The sequence below is a fragment of the Schistocerca piceifrons genome, chromosome 7 (assembly GCF_021461385.2).
Source record: "Schistocerca piceifrons isolate TAMUIC-IGC-003096 chromosome 7, iqSchPice1.1, whole genome shotgun sequence".
Taxonomy (NCBI): domain Eukaryota; kingdom Metazoa; phylum Arthropoda; class Insecta; order Orthoptera; family Acrididae; genus Schistocerca; species Schistocerca piceifrons.
In genome coordinates this window covers 271,776,084-271,797,604 of record NC_060144.1, presented here as the reverse complement: position 1 = coordinate 271,797,604, position 21,521 = coordinate 271,776,084, and the positions used below count along the sequence as shown (strand labels likewise).

Here is a 21,521-nt window from a genome sequence, read left to right as displayed (position 1 = left end):
TGCTATAATTATGAACAACAGTATCAAATACATGTCATTTGTGTGGACAGCAGCCGATTCCAAATTTAAGCATTTAGCATGTTCAAGTTTTCATAAATTACTAATAATTTGTGCGTGTTGTAGTATCTGCTCGACTTCCTCCTGAAGTAATCTAGTTTCTACAATACACCACATGTTTAATGAATTCACAGGAAAGATATTGCCAACTGATCCAACCAGGAATCCTAAGTAGTTTTGATCTTATGTAAAGGTAGTAATTGAATCAAAATCACCTATTTAGGTGCTCTACAAAAGCACTAGCACCAACTTTCCACTACGGAGCTCATAAGACAGTTTGTCCTTTCCAGCATGGCATTAATGCCGAAATGGCAGATACTGAAACTACATCTACATCTACATTTATACTCCGCAAGCCACCCAAGGCGTGTGGTGGAGGGCACTTTACGTGCCACTGTCATTACGTCCCTTTTCTGTTCCAGTCGCGTATGGTTCGCGGGAAGAACGACTGTCTGAAAGCCTGCCTCTGAAGTGCTTCAATGTCTTCCTTTAATGTGACCTGGCACAGACCCCAAACACTTGAGCAGTACTCAAGAATAAGTCACACTAATGTCATATATGCAGTCTCCCTTACCGATGAACCACACATTCCCAAAATTCTCCCAATAAACTGAAATCAACCATGCGCCTTCCCACCAAAATCCTTACATGCTTGTTCCATTTTATATTGCTTTGCAACATTACGCCCACATATATAAACAATGTGACTGTCAAGCAGGACAATACAAACGCCATATCCAAACATCACAGATTTATTTTTCCTACCCAGCCACATTATCTTACATTTTTCTACATTTAGCTGCCACCACACCAACTAGAAATTTTGTCTAAGTTGTCTTGTATCCTACTACAGTCACTCAACTTCAACATCTTCCCATATACCACAGCATCATGAGCAAATGTCCGCAGATTGCTGCCCCTCCCTGTCTGCCAGACAATATATGTGAGGGAGTAGGATATACTTGTAGGTAAACAACTAGAATTCTTTCAGATACAGATTTATTAGCACTTCGCTTCTACACAGATACAAGTCCAGAGGCTAACTGTCGTTAGCGGCCCACATCCCACCCCCCCCCCCCCCCACCCCCCAAGCCCTCTCCTCAAAGATAGTACACTTATACACTGAACAAATATCGATATTTATGGCGCTCTACGCCACATAGCCCCCCCCCCCCCCCCCCCCCCAGCACAGTATGGAGTACGTCCCTGTGAATGGGAGGGGTGAGAAGTTATGAAGGTAACATACAGTTCTTCTGCATCAAGCGGAAGCGGTCGACTGGCAGGAGACCGGGGGGTGAAACACGGTACGTCGCCGGCGAAGTCAGCAAGCGACACCGGCGACTGAAGACGACATCCCATCCTGGAGTGGAGGTGTAGCACTTCGTCAGCAGGCAGGCGGAGAATCACCTTGCCAGAAGGCCTAAACAAAGGCACGTAAATTGCCACAAACAGCACTTGTGCTCAATTTAAAGCGGTGCACCATACGAGTTTCTGCACTTCCTCCCTCAACATTGTCACACGTGAGTACCACACACACTGTATCGCCATCTACGACAACAGATAATTTATATATGTCATCAGGGTGTACATGTGTCGTGAATTCTTGGGTGGCACCTGAACGAGCAATGGTAGGGAGGCAGGGAGGTGTGGGAAACCCACGGCTGGGGGAAGCATCTGCGAAGAGGGGTGGGTGGCAGGTACACTGGACTGCGCAGGCGACAACCTTGGGCGATCAGCTGACGGACGAGGGAACGTGACCGAAGGCAACGAGGAGCCAACGTGGATTGAACGGCGTGACAAAGAGCTGTTACACGAAGATGAACGCGGAGAAGAAGCAGTGCTCGGCAGAGAAGCACGCTGTGGAGAATCAATACCTGAATGTATGGTATGAGAAGATGGATGGCCGCTCGAAGCAGGAGTGGGAGAAATAGGGGCAGAATCAGGGAGGTTCACCGGAGGCTCAATGAAACCTGGTTTCAATCGGTTGAGTGAGACCGTGGTTACAGTCTTTTATGAGGAGATCCACATTATTCTCGGAGCATTTGACGACCTTGTAAGGAACTGTGTAGGGCGACTGAAGCGGGGCTCTGATTGAGTCGTCTCTGAGAAACACGTACTCACAAGAGTCTAGCGTGCGCGGTACATACACGCGCAAAGGTGTATGAGTAGCCGGAGATGGCGGCTGAATTTTGCTGCAGTGCAAGCGCACTCACTCGAGAAGTGAAGGGAGTTCAGAGGGCTGTGGAAGTGGAGTGGGAGCAAGTAATTCTCCAGGCAAAACCAGAGGTTGGCCATACACAAACTCGGCTACGAAACTCTTGAGATCTTCCTTGAAAGTCGCACGAAGGCCAAGAAGCACGAAGGGCAGTGCTTCTGTCCATTGTGAGTCATGGTAACGCAAGGTAGACTTTAAGGTGCGATGCCATCGCTCGACAAGCCCATTGCTTCGGGGGTGGTATGCGGAAGTATGAATTTTGACAATACTACACATTTTACATAAGTCGGAGAAAACTGAAGACTCGAATTGTCGTCCCTGGTCAGTGGTGAGGTAAACAGGTGAGCCAAATCTAGAGATCCACAAATCTAAGAATGCTCGACTTACTGTCTCAGAGGTAATGTTCGGAATAGGCACAGCCTCAGCCCACCGACTCATCCTGTCAATAGCTGTAAACAAGTAACGGAAATCCTCAGAGGGAGGCAAAGGGCCTACGAGGTCCACATGAACATGGTGAAACCGGCCTGGCGGTTGGGCAAAACAGCCAAGGCGTGGGGAAGTGTGCCTGGAAACTTTGTTCTGTTGACACAACATGCATGCCTTGGCCCAAGACTGACAGTCGCGGCGCATGTCTCTCCAGACAAACTGTTCAGGTACCAGATGGGTGGAAGCTTTGACACCGGGGTGTGCTAATGTGTGTAATTTGTCATAGACCTGGCGTCGAACGGGCTTAGGAATGAATGGCCGCAACGTACCAGTCGATTCATCACACCACACTAAGTCAGATATGCCAGGGAAAGTAGAGCGTACTGGTTGGAGAGAGGAGCTGTGGTCTGAAATTAACTGCATGGTATCGGGGTCTGCCGCTTGCAACCGAGGTAGGTCCGTTAAGTCAATTAAGGTTGTGACAGCACCAACGCGTGAGAGAAAATCAGCAACCACATTGTCCGCTCCTCGGATGTAGCAAATGTCATTTGTAAATTGCAAGATGTAATCGATATGACGAAAGTGTCGTGGGGGCAGATGGATCAGCCACAGGATTTTTTATGGCAGGAACCAACAGCTCGTGATCAGTGAGCACATAGAAATCTCGTCCCTCAACATCAGTTCTGAAGTGTCTTACAGCCTCGTAAACTGCAAGTAATTCTCTGTCGAATGGTGAGTATTTCTTCTGTGCGTTGTTTAGCTTTTTTGAGAAAAACTGCAGGGGGGGTCGTAACATCATTGTATGTCTGACTCAGTACTGCACCGATCGCATTGTCACTAGCATCAGTGGTGATAAACATTGTGGTGTCCGCATGTGGGTGAGCAATAGTGGCAGTGGAGGTCAACAGCTGTTCGAGTTCGTTAAATGCCTTGTCCATGTCTGGTGTCCACGGGACCTGGCAGGTGCCAGAAATTTGCGGGCCAGCGAGAGCATCTATGAGAGGAGCCTGCACCGCAGAAGCGGCTGGCAAATGTTTACGGTAATAATTAACTGTTCCGATGAACCTTCGTAATTCCCAATAGGTCTGGGGTCATGGCATCTCGAGAACAGGCTTGATCTTGTCCTGCGGTGGTGTCAGACCGTCCGATGCACAACATAACTTAGGAATGTGACGGATGACTGGTGCAATTGAGTCTTTTTATTGTTCAGTTCAATACCAGCGGCTGCTAAAATATATGTCACGACATGAACACGCTCCTCACTCTGTTCCAATGTAGGAGCAAAACCCAATATGTCGTCCATGTATACGAAACAAAAGTCTAAATGGGATAAAGTTTGATTGATGAAACGCTGCCACGTTTGGGGGGCGTTTTTCAACCTAAACGGCATAAATTTGTATTGAAACAGCCTGAAGGGAGTGGTTATGGCAGTCTTTTCAATATCCTCCGGAGCCATTGGAATCTGATGAAATGCGTGCTTACAGTCCAAAACAGAGAAGTACTTTGCACCTGTGAGTGCATGATTGAAGTCCGCAATGTGTGGGACCGGGTATTTATCAATGATGGTGCAGGCATTTAAACACCTATAGTCTCCGACCAAACGCCAAGTACCGTCTTTCTTTTGGTCAAACAGGATAGGACTAGCCCAGCAACCAGAAGAAGGTTCAATTATTCCCTTTTGTAATAGATCATCTAATTCTTCTTTTGCAATTTTCATAAATTCCGGCTTGAGGCGGCGTGGGCATTGTGATATGGGCGGCCCATCTGTTAGATGTAACCGATGAACTGTGCCATTAGTGACTACTGCAATACATGGCGCGGCACGACAGATGTCCATGAAGCAGAGCAGGCGGTGGCGGACGGGCAAAGCTGTGGCGCTGAGGGCACGGAAGTACAGGTGTGCCAATCGCTCGCAGGCTGCATAAAGCCCGCACGTGTGTTAACATGGGCGAGGTTGGTACACTGGTTCTTGGCAGCGGGCTGTGCCGCTATGAGCGCTGTAGGCACGAGTGGGTGTTGCCAAACAGCAGATGGCTGTAGTTCATTGCCACGAGCTTGGGAAGTTAATTGTCCATTCGGAACGCAAGGAACATGAGCACTCGGGCATACACTGTCATTACAAGAGGGGGTGCTGACACAGTTTACAGAGTTCACAACATTGTCGTTAACGTGCGCGGGCACGGGCACACCAGATTGGCACAGACTAACCTTGTCTGTAGCTGACAAGTCGTCTGCTTGTAGTGTCGCGAGGCGTCGTTGTGTGGAGGCCAACTCGTGGTGTATGTGCGGGGATGCAGCAGCATTTCCATACGTTCCATCCCCAACTTCAAAGACTTGGCGCACTCCACTAGCCACTTGTTTGGCCAAGATTGCAGCTCCAAGGATAGGTTTAAACACTTCTTAGCACAGCACACATGTTTGGTGTTAGCCGAACTGTCACTCGATGGAGCGAAAGGAATATGTTTGTTTAGTGGGGGGTAAAACACAGTATTTTGCACAAAATCTAGTGACAACTGATAGTGCTTGAAAAAATCAATTCCGAGAATAGGATCTTCAATTGTTAACACTAAAAACGTCCACTCCAGCTTGCACTTGGGCGAAAGTTTCATTGTATACAGAGTATAACCCGAACACTGTAGGGTAGACAAGTTCACTGCACAAAGTACTGTTTTGTGTGGTTGCACTTTATTGGTTGCTAGGCGAACCGGCAGCAAAGAGACGTCTGCGCCAGTGTCTACCAGAAAACGTACACCTGATTGTAAATTGTGAACATAGACTCGACCACACTTACTGCTGTTATCCGAAATGGAATGCAATGTTGGATGGTGCCCGTTGTTTTACATCGCAGGAGGTGGCACCGCAGCCTACCTGCAGTTGGAGTTTGGGTAAGAACAGGGTGACTGGTATTTGCGAGCTTGCTCCCCGAATCTTGCGTGGAAGAAACAGTAAGGTTGGGCGGGCCTGTGCTCCTGTGAGTAGTTGCTAGGTGACGGAGTATGTGACCCAGAGTCTTCCACAGAGGCCGATGCACTGTCGTTGCGGGGCATTGAAGGTGCAGGCAGGGCGCCTAGTTTAACAAACTTGTTATTAGCAGCACCAGACAAGGGTGTGGTGTCAAAAAGCTTCTTAGTGCGGTCACGTCCTGAATGCAGTGCACAGAGCTCATGTTGCCTGGCAGAGTATTATCTATCGGCGGCGCATAAACGTTAATCTACTGGCCTATCTTCATATGCAGAGATTACAGTCTGGACAGGCAAAGGCAGCTTTTCTGTCCAGACTTCTGCGAGCGTGTCATCAGGTATAGCTTGCCCATCGACAAGAAGACGGATGCACCGCCACACAGCTGGGACTGAGACCTGTCGCCGAGACGCTCTTTGTAGATGAGCTATCGCACATTTTCTCTCCTGGTTTTCGAGACGCACTCCAGAATCGTCTGTTTCACCACAGCATACTTCCCTGCTAGGGTGGTGGGGGGTGCTTTGACCAGATTGTAAATTAAATCGACGCGATCGTGAAGATGGTTCATGAGGCAGGCGAAGCATGCATCGTCATCCAAAGCACAGACATTGAATGTTTGCTCAACCAGGTTAAACCAGAACTCCGGGTGAGCGGGTTTGAAGTCTGGTAGTTTCGGCAGATTCAGCACTGCAGTCACTGCGGAGGTGCGCCTATTTCTTCGGATGGAAGAAGAGCATGCAGAAGATAGCGAGTCCAAATTATTAGCGTCCCGTAATGCGGCTATCGCGAAATTCACTTGACGCCATGGGGGTGGCTGAGAAGCGACGGACACTTGAACAGTGTGAGGATCGTAGTTAAAATGTGCATTCCCATTGACGTGGTAGCTCGGAGAGAAGCCACAAGTACTTAAGTGCACCGGTGAATGTCCGTAATGCACACTGTATTCACTAAACCACTATTCGACGGGCGGTAACTCGGACGCATATTACACAAAAAATGGGGTCACCAGTGAGGGAATAGGATATAGTTGTAGGTCAACAACTAGAATTCTCCCGGATACAGATTTACTAGCACTTCGCTTCTACACAGATACAAGACCAGAGGCTAACTGCCGTTAGCGGCCCACATCCTCCCCAAGCCCTCTCCTCAAAGATAGCACACTTATACACTGAACAAATATCGATATTTATGGCACTCTACGCCACATATGAATATAGAAAACAATAGTGGTGGGGCTGGTTGTAGATGTCCGGGTAATTACTGTCCAGCACAGAATTGTTGACTTGATTAGAAGCAACACAAGGATCCCACATATGTCCACTAGGATGCACACTCGGTGTGATATTTGCTGTTTGGCGAGCATTGAGCACCTGTTGACTAGCTGGCACGGAAGGATACACACATGGCGGGAACTGATTCGAGTTTGAATTTACTACTGGATTTTCCAAAGTAGCAAAACTTCGCTCGACACCACAAACTGTATTGAATTGTGCATTCGACACAGGAGTAGGAATGTTCCAAACAACACCCTGTGGAGAACACGTGGAAAGGTCTAGGAGTCCGCGACCTTTGGCGGTTGGAAGAAACTGGCGGCACTCGATGAATTCCACTGCATGTTCGGGTTGAAGGATTCTGAAGAGTCTTGCGGCATGTCCACTACGATGGCAGGAGTGCTGGAGAGATGTTGCTGAAATCCGGGCGGCGGTGAGTGCTGAAAGGCCATTGTCTGAAGCTGAACAACGGCCCTCGCGATCGCGAAGAAACCCGATGGGGTAGGCGTGTAAATAACCTTCGGGCGGTAACTCGGATGCATATTACACAAAAAACGGGGTCACCAGTGAGGGAATAGGATATAGTTGTAGGTAAACAACTAGAATTCTCCCGGATACAGATTTACTAGCACTTCGCTTCTACACAGATACAAGACCAGAGGCTAACTGCCGTTAGTGGCCCACATCCTCCCCAAGCCCTCTCCTCAAAGATAGCACACTTATACACTGAACAAATATCGATATTTATGGCACTCTACGCCACATATGAATATAGAAAACAATAGTGGTCGTATCACACTTCCCTGGGGCACTCCTGACGATACCCTTACCTCTGATAAATACTCACCACCAAGGACAATGTACTGGGTTCTATTACTTCAGAGGTCTTCAAGCCACTCACATATCTGAGAACCTATTCCATATGCTGGTACCTTCACTGACAGACTACAGTGGGGCACCATGCCAAATGTTTTCTAGATGTCTAGAAATATGGAATATACCTGTTGCCCTTCATCCATAGCGCACAATATATAATTCGAGATGAGGGCAAGCAGAGTTTCACATGAGAGGTGCTTCTAAATCTGTGCTGATTCATTTACATAAGCTTCTCGGTCTCAAGGAAATTTATTATATTCAGACTGAGAATATGTTCAAGAATTCTGCAGCAAACAAATGTTAAGGAAATTTGACAGTCAGCTGCACTTTTTTCCAGTTGGTTGGGACTTGTGCTGATGAGAGATTCACGATAAATGCAAGCTACGTAAGAAGCTAATGTTGTAGAGAACTCTTTGTAAAACAGAACTGAAATTCCATCTAGACCTGGCGACTTATTTGTTTTCCTCTTTCAGTTGTTTCTGTATGCCACGAATGCTTATTACTATACCGTCCATAAGGGAATCTGCTTGACAGTCAAACAATGGCAGAGTATTCTGCGTGAATATTTAAAACTTCAACTTTTGTTTTGCTACCTTCAACTGCCACACTTGACTGATCAATGAGCAGCTGGATGGAAGCCTTAGACCCATTTAGTAATTTTACACAGGACCACAATTTTTTCACATTCGCAGCCAGATCTTCTGCTAAGGTATGGTGGTGGTAGCTTTTGTATGCTTCGTGCATACATATTTTCACAGGCGTACGAATCTCTACTACCCTTTGCCTGCCATCATTTGTGCATTCTCTTTTGAAGCAAGAGTGCAACAGCATTTGCACTCTCAGTATTTCTCGAATTTCTTGCCACACTGGAAGGGTTGGAAATACAAGGTCCTGATTTTAATATAGTTACCCACAATTTGAATACTCATGTTTTTGTATATCACATTACACATATGACAAAATGCTTTTGTGAAGCAATCAATCAATAAGGTCTGCAAGCCATTAAAAACATATTTCATTTCTTCCTGTTGGAATATTATTATTAATTCAGATGATACCACATGCTTTATATCTTTCTTGGGTCCTTGTTCTGGCGGAAATGATGCCAGACACTGTGCCAATGGCTCAGGATGAATACTGGACAAACAATCTGCACCATCAAAGACTGCAGTCGAGAACACCAGTGGCGCACCTGACTAATGTTCCGTAACAAGTTGGTGGCTGCAGAGCAGGAGATAAACACAACAGAATAAAAACACATCAGGATTTCAACACAAATATCAAAATACTGGGACAATGCAATTACGGACCATTGAGATATGGACTAGGGGCAATTTATCAACCAAGTTGCAGCTATTTTCCCAGCAAGGCTTGGGAAGCAGCCCTGAGACTGTGGAGAAGACATTCATCAAACACAGTGAGCTAGCTGCCAGGGTGGATGGAGCACCTACATCCGGACTGCAGCAGTTAGAGCACTGCTGGCCACAGTTGACAATGCAGCCTCAGTCCACCCACACCCTCAAGCAGGCATTGTATGCAGGGGATGTGGCGGAGTGGGGGGAGGGGTCAGAATTTAAGTCAGCTGTGTTCCCCTGGGACATCAGTGCACTTTAAGATGGTGATATGTCTGATTGCCAAAATATCGTGACTCCCATAGACTATAAACTGGTGGTCCACGTATGGACCGTTCCATCTTGGCTGAATAACTGGATAAAATTTTATTGTGACATCAATTAGGGCTACAGCTCAACAATTATTCAAATCTGACCTTCCACTTTTTGGGCACTTTTCCAGTATGTGTTTATGTAGGTTTCAGTCATTGGCGTACTTCATGGTATTGTAGCCACTTGATACTGTCCTGCTGCTGTAATTCGTACTAATCAATGTAAACAGGAAATATGTGTTTCCTTCATGCAGGAGTAAGTTATATTAACTAACTTACTAAACAGAGCAGACCCAAACGTAGCTTAGCTATTCAGTGCCACACACTTACTTGGATGGAGGACCACTGAGAAGCCACTAAATAGTTGAAAAGTGTGTATATCCTGTACGATAACAGAACTGATTTTTATTTTCAAAAATTACAAATTTCAAAGCTTAACAACTTTCAGCTATGTTCTAAACATTTTATCTATTGCTCCTGGTGTTTTCATATATTGAGAAATGATCTACTTGTTATATTCAGAAATTCTAGTTTAGTGTCTGCTTAGGAAATCTGACTTGCTTGTACAACTGAACACAAAGCCTGTAAATAATTTTGTGTGTGTGTGTGTGTGTGTGTGTGTGTGTGTGTGTGTGTGTGTGTGTGTGTGGGCACGCGCGCGCGCTCTCGAAAGCTAGCAAGTTTCTTCTTTCTCTTTTGTGATTGGGCTTGTTGACAACACCAAGTTTCTGTTATTCGGTGAGTGTTCTCCTTTGCTTCTAAATTATTTAGGTTCAGTCAGAACTTTCCTTACTATATTAACATTAAGAGAGGTGTGCTGGCTACGAATAGAATTCAAATATCACATTGCCGTATTTTATTAATCAGAAAATGCACTTTTTTCACACTACATTGCTGTCCACAGTGCCAGTGAACTTGAACTAAAAGTGATTTGTGTTAGAGACAACAGTACAATACTTTTGTTAGTAGCTAGTTTCAAAATGGAAAAAAATAAAAGGGATTCATATGATGTGGGCTATAAATTGGAAGTAATAGCAGCTGGAGAAGAACATGGAAACAGAATAACTGAGAGGCATTTCGGTCCTCCACAAACAGAAAAAAACTATTTGCGACTGGCAGGCCAGTAGAGAAGAACTGAAGAAAATGCAGAGGAGAAAATGTTCAAATAGACTGAATGCTAAATAGTCAAAACTAAAAGGTGACAATTTCCTGGGATTTTAAAGGTTTTATAAACTAAGAATTTTTTTTAGTCCAGCTTTGCAATCTAATAACAAAAATGATAAAAATGTTATTCTTTAAAAAAAAAAAAAAAAAAAAAAAAAAAAAAAAAAAAAGGCTTAAAAATTAAGGTGCATCAGTCCGTAAAATATGGTACTGACCACCGACCCAACCACCAGCCAGTATGGGTGTGTTTTTCCGGCAGTTTTCCATGGTTACTTAAGAAAATTAAAGACCAATTCTCAACTCTGCCTCAGAAGCCCAATACACGAACAGTTACAACAAAAAAGCACATAGAGCAAAGTTCACAGAACACATATGACTATCCTCAATAATGGCAACTGCTGTTCTTAGCAACAGGAAGAACAACTGTCTACAAAATACAAACAATAACTGACACACCATGAAACAGTCATTACCTATCAGTGACTGCATACAACAGGACAGTCACAGACTAAAGAAAAGAAAAGTATACCAATGAATCTCCACAAAAGTTGTAATGACAACTGAACATCCTAACAGGTGGTTGAGTACGAAATTAAATGTCTTTAATCTTACCTGCTCGTCAAATTGTCCACCAAGTAGTCTATCTGCTTCATCTAACACCAGAAATTGTATCTTCTTAAATGATGTATTGTTCCCACTTTCCAAATGATCTGCAAGTCTGCAAATGAGCCATTTTATGACAGGAAATCAATGAAAGACCTGAACGGAATAAACTGTACGTACATTATTTTGTTATGGAGAAAATTGGTTATAATACCAGAAAAACCTAACCAGGGCAATGAAGTAAGAAAAAGAACAGACTAGCATTTGAGGCTGTTGTGTGTATTAATAAAAGAAATCTATTAGCCAACAGTGAGAAGACACGAGATCACAACTTACACTTTTATTAATAACTATGACTTAAGGCACAGAGCTTATGTTTGCTGTCAAAAGCATTTGCCATATTCTCCTATGCATAACATAAAGGTTGCAGATAACTGGCTTAAATAATCAGAAGTAACAGTTGTACTTGAAAGCTTGCTTTGTTTCTAATAACAATACTAAGTTGTTGCTCATCTACTAATGCACACTTACAATTTATACAAGAATGTTTATTAATCTTTAAGAATAATAGCTATGGTTTACTCTGTATTTACCTTCAGAAGAATTAGCTCCCAATACAGTTAATAGCAAAACTGCTACCACCAGCCCTCGCTTTCAGAAACAGAAATTCGTTTTCTGGGGTGCGAGGGAGGGGGGATCAGAGGAGTCTGTTCAGGAGGTTGGATGTGATTGATGGGAAGCATTTACCCCATTTACAAATCACATGAAGACTAGCCTTCCGTAGACAGGAACAAAAGGAACCCAAAATGAAGGATGTCCAAAATGAAGGATGTTACTATTGACTGAACTGTGAGTTCCGAGCAAAAGTGCACTTATGGTGATGTTATACTAGATCACAAGTTAATCATATCCCGAGAAATTGCGGTAAATTCAAAAGTAAGACATACAACTAGGTGACTGAACGATAAAGGTAGACCTCAGACTATGCTGCATATGAGTCTGTTATCACAATAATTTTTTGGTGTTCATGTTTCACTGGCTTCACCAACTCGCAGCCAATTTCTCACATTCCAACCTTACCTAGATCTCGGGCTACACTTCAGATCAATCTGTCACCACCATCAAGGATTTGATGAGGGGAGTTTTATACTGTATACTAAGATTAAAATTACCTTATGATTGACAGATTGCAACAGAGTTGCTAGTTCGTTCACAACACGAAGCATTCTCATGTGACATATTGCTGTGCACACACCAAAAATTAAAGAACTCGTTTTCTGACCAACTGTTGTTAACGTCTTGATATGTAGTGGGGAGGGCAGGGGTGGAAGTGATATATGACGATGCTTAAGATAGCGAAATCAGACATTATAGGTGTACAACATCAATAAGATAGACATTCAGCGACAGGCAATTTGCAAAGTAATAAATTATCTAAATAAGTGGAGAAAATGGTATAATACAAATTTTTGGAAAGAAGATACTCCACTAAAGGATGCACACCAGTTATATCTGAATCATTTTCTCTATCGCCTAAAATCGCCTAAATAGTCACAAGAAATTCTGTCAGAATTTAATGAAATAATAAATTGTTCTACATTACTTTCCACTACATATTCATTCACCCATGCTTTCATTATTAATTCCCTTCATGTATCTTACAGCATTGACCTGAAATGAAATGTCATGTGGCTAGGGCCTCCCGTCGAGTAGATTGGTCACCTGGAGAAAGTCTTTTTAGTTGATGTCACTTCGGTGACTTGCATGTGCCTATATGATGACAAAGTTTGGTTAATCATGTTCTCTGTCAATCTTTGCACTTCTGCCAGTGTACATTTCTTGTTGTTCCTTGGCACATAACCTTTAACTTGAGTCCATAAGAGTTCAATGGAACTGGCAGTGATATGATGGCAGTCTCAGGACTCTATGTCCATATATTTTTGCCAGTTCATCTACAACATACAGAGATAAAGTTGGTTCATTCTGAGCCACAATATACAGTAATTCACACTATCCACCATCATCTGTTTTGGGAATGTTTGTTTGTTGTAGCCATTCGATAATGACTTTTTTCTGAAGTTACTGTAGGCACCTCATCAAGGACAGTCAAATGATATGAGGCATTCTCTGTAACGGTTACTGAAGGCTTGCTCAAGTCTGTGACGGCTCCTTGATATCAACAAGAGCTACAAATGATTCACAGATTCCAATCCTATTTGCCTTTAGCTGAGAGAAACTGTGACCACCAAAGGCAATCTTTGACTTGAGACTATAAGATGTGAAAGAACTGAAGCTTTTAACCCAATATTTTATTATCATGTGATAAAGATCGTGAATATGACACATTTCTTTTCAATATTTTTGTACAGAAGCTAAAACTTTTACCAAAGGCAAACGTACAGGGTGAGTCAAAAAGGACTTTACATCTTTAGAATGATACAGAAATTTATCGAGATAACTTACAGAATTGGTAGATGTGCCATTTTGTACCAAACAACCTCAAGTTTCACACAAAACTGTCAAGTGTCATTTTGGCTCGTTGCGACTATCATTTGTGATGTGGCAAACGCCCCATTGGTAATCAATTTCTTTGCACACTTGTTGCAGCAAATTGTGCGTGACTTAGGCAACAGCAGTGTAGATTCGATTTTTCAAGTTGGCGATACTGTTTGGTAGGAGAGGAATATACACATGGTCTTTAATGAAACCCCACAGAAAGAAATCCAGTGGTGTCAAGTCTGGGAAGTGAGGTGGCCATGTGGCTGACCCTTCAAGGCCAATCTGTCAAACTGGCAGTGAACAACCCATCTCAGCAAAGCTTTTGTGCAAAGAGTAAATTTTAGACCTGTTTGGAGGATTTTTAGCATATCTGCCACGAAATTAATACTGAAAAGTTGTTGCAGAGTTAGTTTCATGAAAACAAAACACACACTGAGCACGTTCTGCACCAGTGTAAGTAGCCGTTTTAACTGTGCACTACAGTGACACTCCTTGTGGTGGAATGGGGTACTGATGCACTACATAAATCTAACTTGAGGTTCTTTGCTACAAAATGATTGCTACTTACCATAAATATGATGTCAAGTTGCAGGCAGGTACAACTAAAAGACACTTAGACAACAGCTTTTGTCAGAAAAAGAAACACACACACAATTAATTCACACAAGCAAATACGCCTCATGCACATGACTGCCAACTCTAACAGCTTGGACCAGAATGCAACTGTCACACGGAATGGAAGCAGCAATCTGGAAGAGGGAGGGGGGAATGGGAAGGGATAGCAGTGTACATCTGGGTGGAGAGAGGAGTTCTCCCTGGCAGAGAGTGCATGGACTAGATGCCAACAGGCGCACTGTTGAAAAGCTGTGGGGCAGGGAGTGGGGGAAACAGAGCAAAAGGAGAGGAGAAGGGAGTGATGGGTTGGCAGAGGGTGGCACACAAAGAGGTGGGAGACAAGAATGGGGAGGAGGTGATATGACAGAGGGAGTGGAAATTGTTGGGTAGAGGATGTGAGGATGGTACGTTACCATCATTTGAGTCCAGGATAATTTTGGAGGCAAAGAATGTGCTGCAACTCCCATCCACGCAATCCAGAAAAGCCAAATTCTATCTGAACATCTGAGAAGAGACTGTCAAACAGTATGCTGGAGAATATTCTATGTACCAAGTTTAGTAGCATAATTCTTGATGGTTGTCACATTCCAATGTATCTACTTTCTTGTATACATGGCATATAATTCCTCCTCTCCACTGCTGGGGCATTTTCTTCTCACCCAATACTGAAATGATCAGTTTTAGAAGAATCTGATCTAACTGAATGACACCTTGCTTGAAAAGTTCTGCTACAATATTATCTGTTCATGGTGAACTATTGTTCTTCAATTTCTTCAAAGCAATGATCATCTCCCCCGGGGCGCCAGTATTTTTATTCAAGTCATTTAATCTTTGCACATCTATGGGGTATCTAGTGCACATACATGTGTGTGTGTGTGTGTGTGTGTGTGTGTGTGTGTGTGTGTGTGTGTGTGTGTGTGTGTGGAGGGGGGGGGGCATTCAATGACAAGATTAGCAGCACCCAGGGATCTCTTGGTATCATTCTGGAGTTGAGGAGTTTATCAAAATATCAGTTCTGCCTCTCACAGATCTCTTTTCCCTCATTATTTCAATGAAGGGTTTCCTGCAGCACTTACCTCCTACAAAATTTCCTCTACTTACTCTCATTCTTCATTAGCTTCAGTTCTTTGATGTTTGCTCTCATCAATTCCCTCATTTTTCATTGATGGTTCCTCTTTTCAGTCCTACTTTCTTTCTTTGAGAACTTCCCCACTGCTTTTGTACAATATGATTGTAATGTTCTGTATGCCATATTGATTTCCTGTGTTGCTAACTCACACTCAATATCAAACCATGGAGATCTTAAGCACCTAGCTTCAGTCCCCAATGTTTCAGTGGTTTATTTGCTGACACCTCTACTGCATTAGTTATTATTTCCCACTGAACCTCGATGCTGTGATGTGCTTCAGCCCTTCTAGGGATTTGTGTTGCTGGTACATCTTTCTAATTGCAGATGATTCTAGAGCTGATACATTATATTTCTGTTTGTTGGAATGGGTTCCTTTAGATGCATTGGAGATTCAAGTCCTCACTTGTGTCTATACCAAAAAGTGGTCTGAATCGACATTTGAGCCTCTGAGCTTCCTCACGTCCAACAGGTCTGACTTGGCATCTTGCACCAGTCAACACATAACCAATGTGATTAATAACATTTGCATTTGGTGACTTACATATTTCTTATGTATTATATTGTGCAGGAACAGTGAAGAATCCATAATCAGGTCTCTGGATGCTGTGAATAGGATGAGCTTTGCTCTGTTGTTGTTGCTTGTGATGTGTCTGGTATGGGGTCCAGTTGTTGATTTAAATATCAGTTCCCTTTCATTTAGATTACTAGCAACCATTTTTATGTCACCGCCTAGGCAGTCATCATATGTTCCTTCCAGGAATTCATAAAACAAGTACTATTGTTCTTCCTCAGTTGATGTATGGGTTTTGGTTAAGGAATAATTGAAAAATTTTTCCTTTGTCCTGAGGCTTGAGAGCTTAGGACTGACAAGCATGAATCCAATCACAAGGTGCTTAAGCTGGTAGTGTACCACAAATCCTGTATCAAACTCACGCTTATCAATACGACAACTATACAACATGTTAGCTTATTGCTTTTCTAGGATCCTCTGGTCCAACTTACTTCTTGAAGAGGCATAATACCCCATTCAGTTTCGTTGTTTGACCTAGTGGCGTCCTTGTGCCTCCTGGACACTACAGAGACCTTGCATTCCACCTTCCAATATATGAATCTGATTTTCTCTTTATTTTTCTACTATTTCTCCCATGATTTGTTGGTCCTTATCACTGTCCTTTCCCTTGCCATGTATTCCACTATTTATTAGCCCAGCTTCCTGTTGTTGAAGTTTTGCAGTTTGAGTTCTTCTTATGGAATGGGTTGCCAGCCCTAGCTCCAACCTCTTCAGGAGGATGGTAATTTTTAATTAGAGTTTTGTTCCCTTTGCCTATGAGAAACCAATCTCATATCCTACAACGCAGCAGCATTTTCACTGCAGCCACATTAGATGCCACTTTTCAGGATCCCTGCTGAGCGCTCTCAGCTACACAAACGCAGTCCCCACTGTACATCAGCTCATCAGGCAGCCCCTTATTTTGTGGCACTGCCTGTCTCCTACAAGGCAGATGAGGGGTTGCACTTAAGGGAGGTGAAAGAAATCATTAGGTTCAGTGATTCTCAATCACACCTGTATGGCTGTTAATAATAACAAATTGCCTACAGCAAATGTAATGGAAGAACTGTGGATACTTAAGTTCACTTTAGACTCTGTAGTGCATACTGAGCATAAATAGTGGCCAGGTCATTTTTATCTTTATTAATTTCATTACTTCCGTTACAAATACATCGAACAACTGAAAAACATTGTAGCTTCCAGAATTGTTAGAAGCTCAGTCAATCAGCTTCCTTCATGCAGATGATTTTATAATTATTATACTAATATCAGTTCTGAAAACATATTTAATACTACTATCAATACATACCTTCCAGGAGTTGCAACAACTATGTGTGGTTTTCGATCAAGCTCCTGTCCTTGTATCATCATGTCCATACCACCCACAATCACAGAATGCTTTAAACTTATTGCCTTTCCAATGACAGCAAACTGGTCTGCAATCTACAACAGTACTCATAACAGTGCTGTTTATGGAAAAATTATATATATTATGGAAAAATTAATAACAATTAAATGTAATCTTGTAAACTTTTGGGGATTGTGACTTTCTTGTCTTTATATTGACATTAGCAACTACCCATGCTTTGCATGAGTAGCACTAAGTATCTACAGCCAGACAAATCACCTGGCATAATAGGATAATGTAGGATAAAGTAGTAGGATAAAGTATTACAAGTTTATATGCCAACTAGCTCTGCGGATGACGAAGAAATTGAAGAAATGTATGATGAAATAAAAGAAAATATTCAGATAGTGAAGGGAGACAAAAATTTAATAGTCATGGGTGACTGGAATTTGGTAGTAGGAAAAGGGAGAGAAGGAAATGTAGTAGGTGAATATGGATTGGGGGTAAGAAATGAAAGAGGAAGCCGCCTGGTAGAATTTTGCACAGAGCACAACTTAATCATAGCTAACACTTGGTTCAAGAATCATAAAAGAAGGTTGTATACATGGAAGAAGCCTGGGGATACTGACAGGTTTCAGATAGATTATATAATGGTAAAACAGAGATTTAGGAACCAGGTTTTAAATTGTAAGACATTTCCAGGGGCAGATGTGGACTCTGACCACAATCTATTGGTTATGAACTGTAGATTAAAACTGAAGAAACTGCAAAAAGGTGGGAATTTAAGGAGATGGGACCTGGATAAACTGAAAGAACCAGAGGCTGTACAGAGTTTCAAGGAGAGCATAAGGGAACAATTGACAGGAATGGGGGAAAGAAATACAGCAGAAGAAGAATGGGTAGCTTTGAGGGATGAAGTAGTGAAGGCAGCAGAGGAAAAAGTAGGTAAAAAGACGAGGGCTGCTAGAAATCCTTGGGTAACAGAAGAAATATTGAACTTAATTGATGAAAGGAGAAAATATAAAAATGCAGTAAATGAAGCAGGCAAAAAGGAATACAAACGTCTCAAAAATGAGATCGACAGGAAGTGCAAAATGGCTAATCAGGGATGGCTAGAGGACAAATGTAAGGATGAGGAGGTTTATCTCACTACTGGTAAGATAGATACTGCCTATAGGAAAATTAAAGAGACCCTTGGAGAAAAGAGAACCACTTGTATGAATATCAAGAGCTCAGATGGAAACCCAGTTCTAAACAAAGAAGGGAAAGCAGAAAGGTGGAAGGAGTATATAGAGGGTCTATACAAGGGCGATGTACTTGAGGACAATATTATGGAAATGGAAGAGGATGTAAATGAAGATGAAATGGGAGAAATGATACTGCGTAAAGAGTTTGACAGAGCACTGAAAGACCTGAGTCGAAACAAGGCCCCGGGAGTAGAGAACATTCCATTAGAACTACTGACAGCCTTGGGAGAGCCGGTCCTGACAAAACTCTACCATCTGGTGAGCAAGATATATGAGACAGGTGAAATACCCTCAGACTTCAAGAAGAATATAATAATTCCAATCCCAAAGAAAGCAGGTGTTGATAGATGCGAAAATTACCGAACTATCAGTTTAATAAGTCACAGATGCAAAATACTAACGCGAATTCTTTACAGACGAATGGAAAAACTAGTAGAAGCCAACCCCGGTGAAGATCAGTTTGGATTCCGTAGAAATATTGGAACACGTGAGACAATACTGACCTTACGACTCATCTTAGAAGCTAGATTAAGAAAAGGTAAACCTATGTTTCTGGCACTTGTAGACTTAGGGAAAGCTATTGACAATGTTCACCGGAATACTCTCTTTCAAATTCTGAAGGTGGCAGGGGTAAAATACAGGGAGCGAAAGGTTATTTACAATTTGTACAGAAACCAGATGGCAGTTATAAGAGTCGAGGGACACAAAAGGGAAGGAGTGGTTCGGAAGGGAGTGAGACAGGGTTGTAGCCTCTCCCCGATGTTATTCAATCTGTATATTGAGCAAGCAGTGAAGGAAACAAAAGAAAAATTCGGAGTAGGTATTAAAATCCAGGGAGAAGAAATAAAAACTTTGAGGTTTGCCGATGACATTGTAATTCTGTCAGAGACAGCAAAGGACTTGGAAGAGCAGTTGAATGGAATGGATAGTGTCTTGAAAGGAGGGTATAAGATGAACATCAACAAAAGCAAAACGAAGATAATGGAATGTAGTCGAATAAGTCGGGTGATGCTGAGGGAATTAGATTAGGAAATGAGACACTTAAAGTAGTAAAGGAGTTCTGCTATTTGGGGAGCAAAATAACTGATGATGGTCGAAGTAGAGAGGATATAAAATGTAGACTGGCAATGGCAAGGAAAGCGTCTCTGAAGAAGAGAAATTTGTTAACATCAAGTATAGATTCAAGTGCCAGGAAGTCGTTTCTGAAAGTATTTGTATGGAGTGTAGCCATGTATGGAAGTGAAACATGGACGGTAAATAGTTTGGACAAGAAGAGAATAGAAGCTTTTGAAATGTGGTGCTACAGAAGAATGCTGAAGATTAGATGGGTAGATCACATAACTAATGAGTAGGTATTGAATAGGATTGGGGAGAAGAGGAGTTTGTGGCACAACTTGACTAGAAGAAGGGATCGGTTGGTAGGACATGTTCTGAGGCATCAAGGGATCACCAATTTAGTATTGGAGGGCTGCGTGGAAGGTAAAAATCATAGAGGGAGACCAAGAGATGAATACACTAAGCAGATTCAGAAGGATGTAGGCTGCAGTAGTTACTGGGAGATGAAGAAGCTTGCACAGGATAGAGTAGCATGGAGAGCTGCATCAAACCAGTCTCAGGACTGAAGACCACAACAACAACAATAAGATAATAAACTACATATACATGAATCAATCTACATACTAGTGAAAACTGTATCACGATCTCTACAGCGGTTCCTGAATACGGACTAAATACAAGCCAGGGGACTTTAATTTATAATACACTTAGGTGATAAAAGCCATAGGATAGCGATGTGCACATATGCAGATGGCGGTAGTATTGCATACACAATGTATAAACGGGCAGCACATTGGCGGAGCTGTCATTTGTACTCAGATGATTCTTGTGAAGAGATTGCTGACATGATTATGGCCACTTGATGGGAATTAACAGACTCTGAATGCTGAATAGTAGTTGGAGTAGCCTTACGGAGGATTCCACTTCAGAAATTGTTTGGGAATTCAATATTCTGAGAGCCGCATTTCAATAGTGTGCTGAGAATACCACATTTCAGGCATTATCTCTCACCACAGACAACACAGTGGCCGACAACCTTCACTTCACAACCGAGAGCAGCTGTGTAGAGTTTCAGCGCTAACAGACAAGAAACACTGTGAAATCATTGCAAAAACCAGTGTGGAACATATAACAAACATATCCATTACGAAGGTGCAGAAATCTGGCTTTAATGGGCTACGGCAGCAGATGACCCACATGAGTGCCTTTGTTAACAGCACATTGCCTGCAGTGCCTTTTCTGGGGTCATGACCATATCAATTGAATCCTAGACAACCAGAAAACCATGGCCTGGTCAGACAGGTCCCAATTTTATTTGGTAAGAGCTGATGGTAGGGTTCAAGTGTGGTGCAGATCCCACAGTCACGGACCCAAGTTGTCAAAAAGGCATTGTGCAAACTGATGGTGGCTCCACAATAGTGTGGGCTGTGTTTATGTGGAATCGACTGGGTCCTCTGGTCCAAGTGAAATGATCATTGACTGGAAATGTTTAGTTCAGTTATTTGGAGATAATTTGTGGCCATTCATGGACTTCACATTACCAAACAAGAATGGAATTTTTATGAATGAAAATTAGACATGTCACAGGATCAAATTATTCGCGATTAGTTTGACGGCTCCAGAGGCAGCATGGCTCAATATTTCTGCATGGGACTTCTAACGACTCCTTATGTCCATGCCACATCAAGTTGCTGCTTTATGCCTGGCAAAAGGAGGTCTGATACGATATTAGGAGGTATCCCAGGATTTTTGTCACCTCAGTGTATGTATAAATGAGTTTTCAATTTGGGAATTCTATTAAGATAATTCCAATTAATGAATAAGCAGATCTGACTTTAGTTTCC

The 21,521-nt window shown here is 42.7% G+C and overlaps 1 protein-coding gene across 3 annotated transcripts in view; it reads right to left on the bottom strand.

Annotated features, from left to right (window-relative positions):
• The window catches only part of LOC124804909 (probable ATP-dependent RNA helicase DDX49), a 56,152-nt gene that overhangs the window by 23,853 nt on the left and 10,778 nt on the right, over positions 1 to 21,521 (bottom strand). For all 3 annotated transcript variants that reach the window (XM_047265287.1, XM_047265288.1, XM_047265286.1), the window contains exons 3-4: positions 17,336 to 17,469; positions 11,243 to 11,348 (exon numbers count right to left, since the gene is read on the bottom strand). In XM_047265287.1, the coding sequence (XP_047121243.1) occupies positions 11,243 to 11,348; positions 17,336 to 17,469 (240 nt within the window). The remainder of the gene's footprint in view (positions 1 to 11,242; positions 11,349 to 17,335; positions 17,470 to 21,521) is intronic.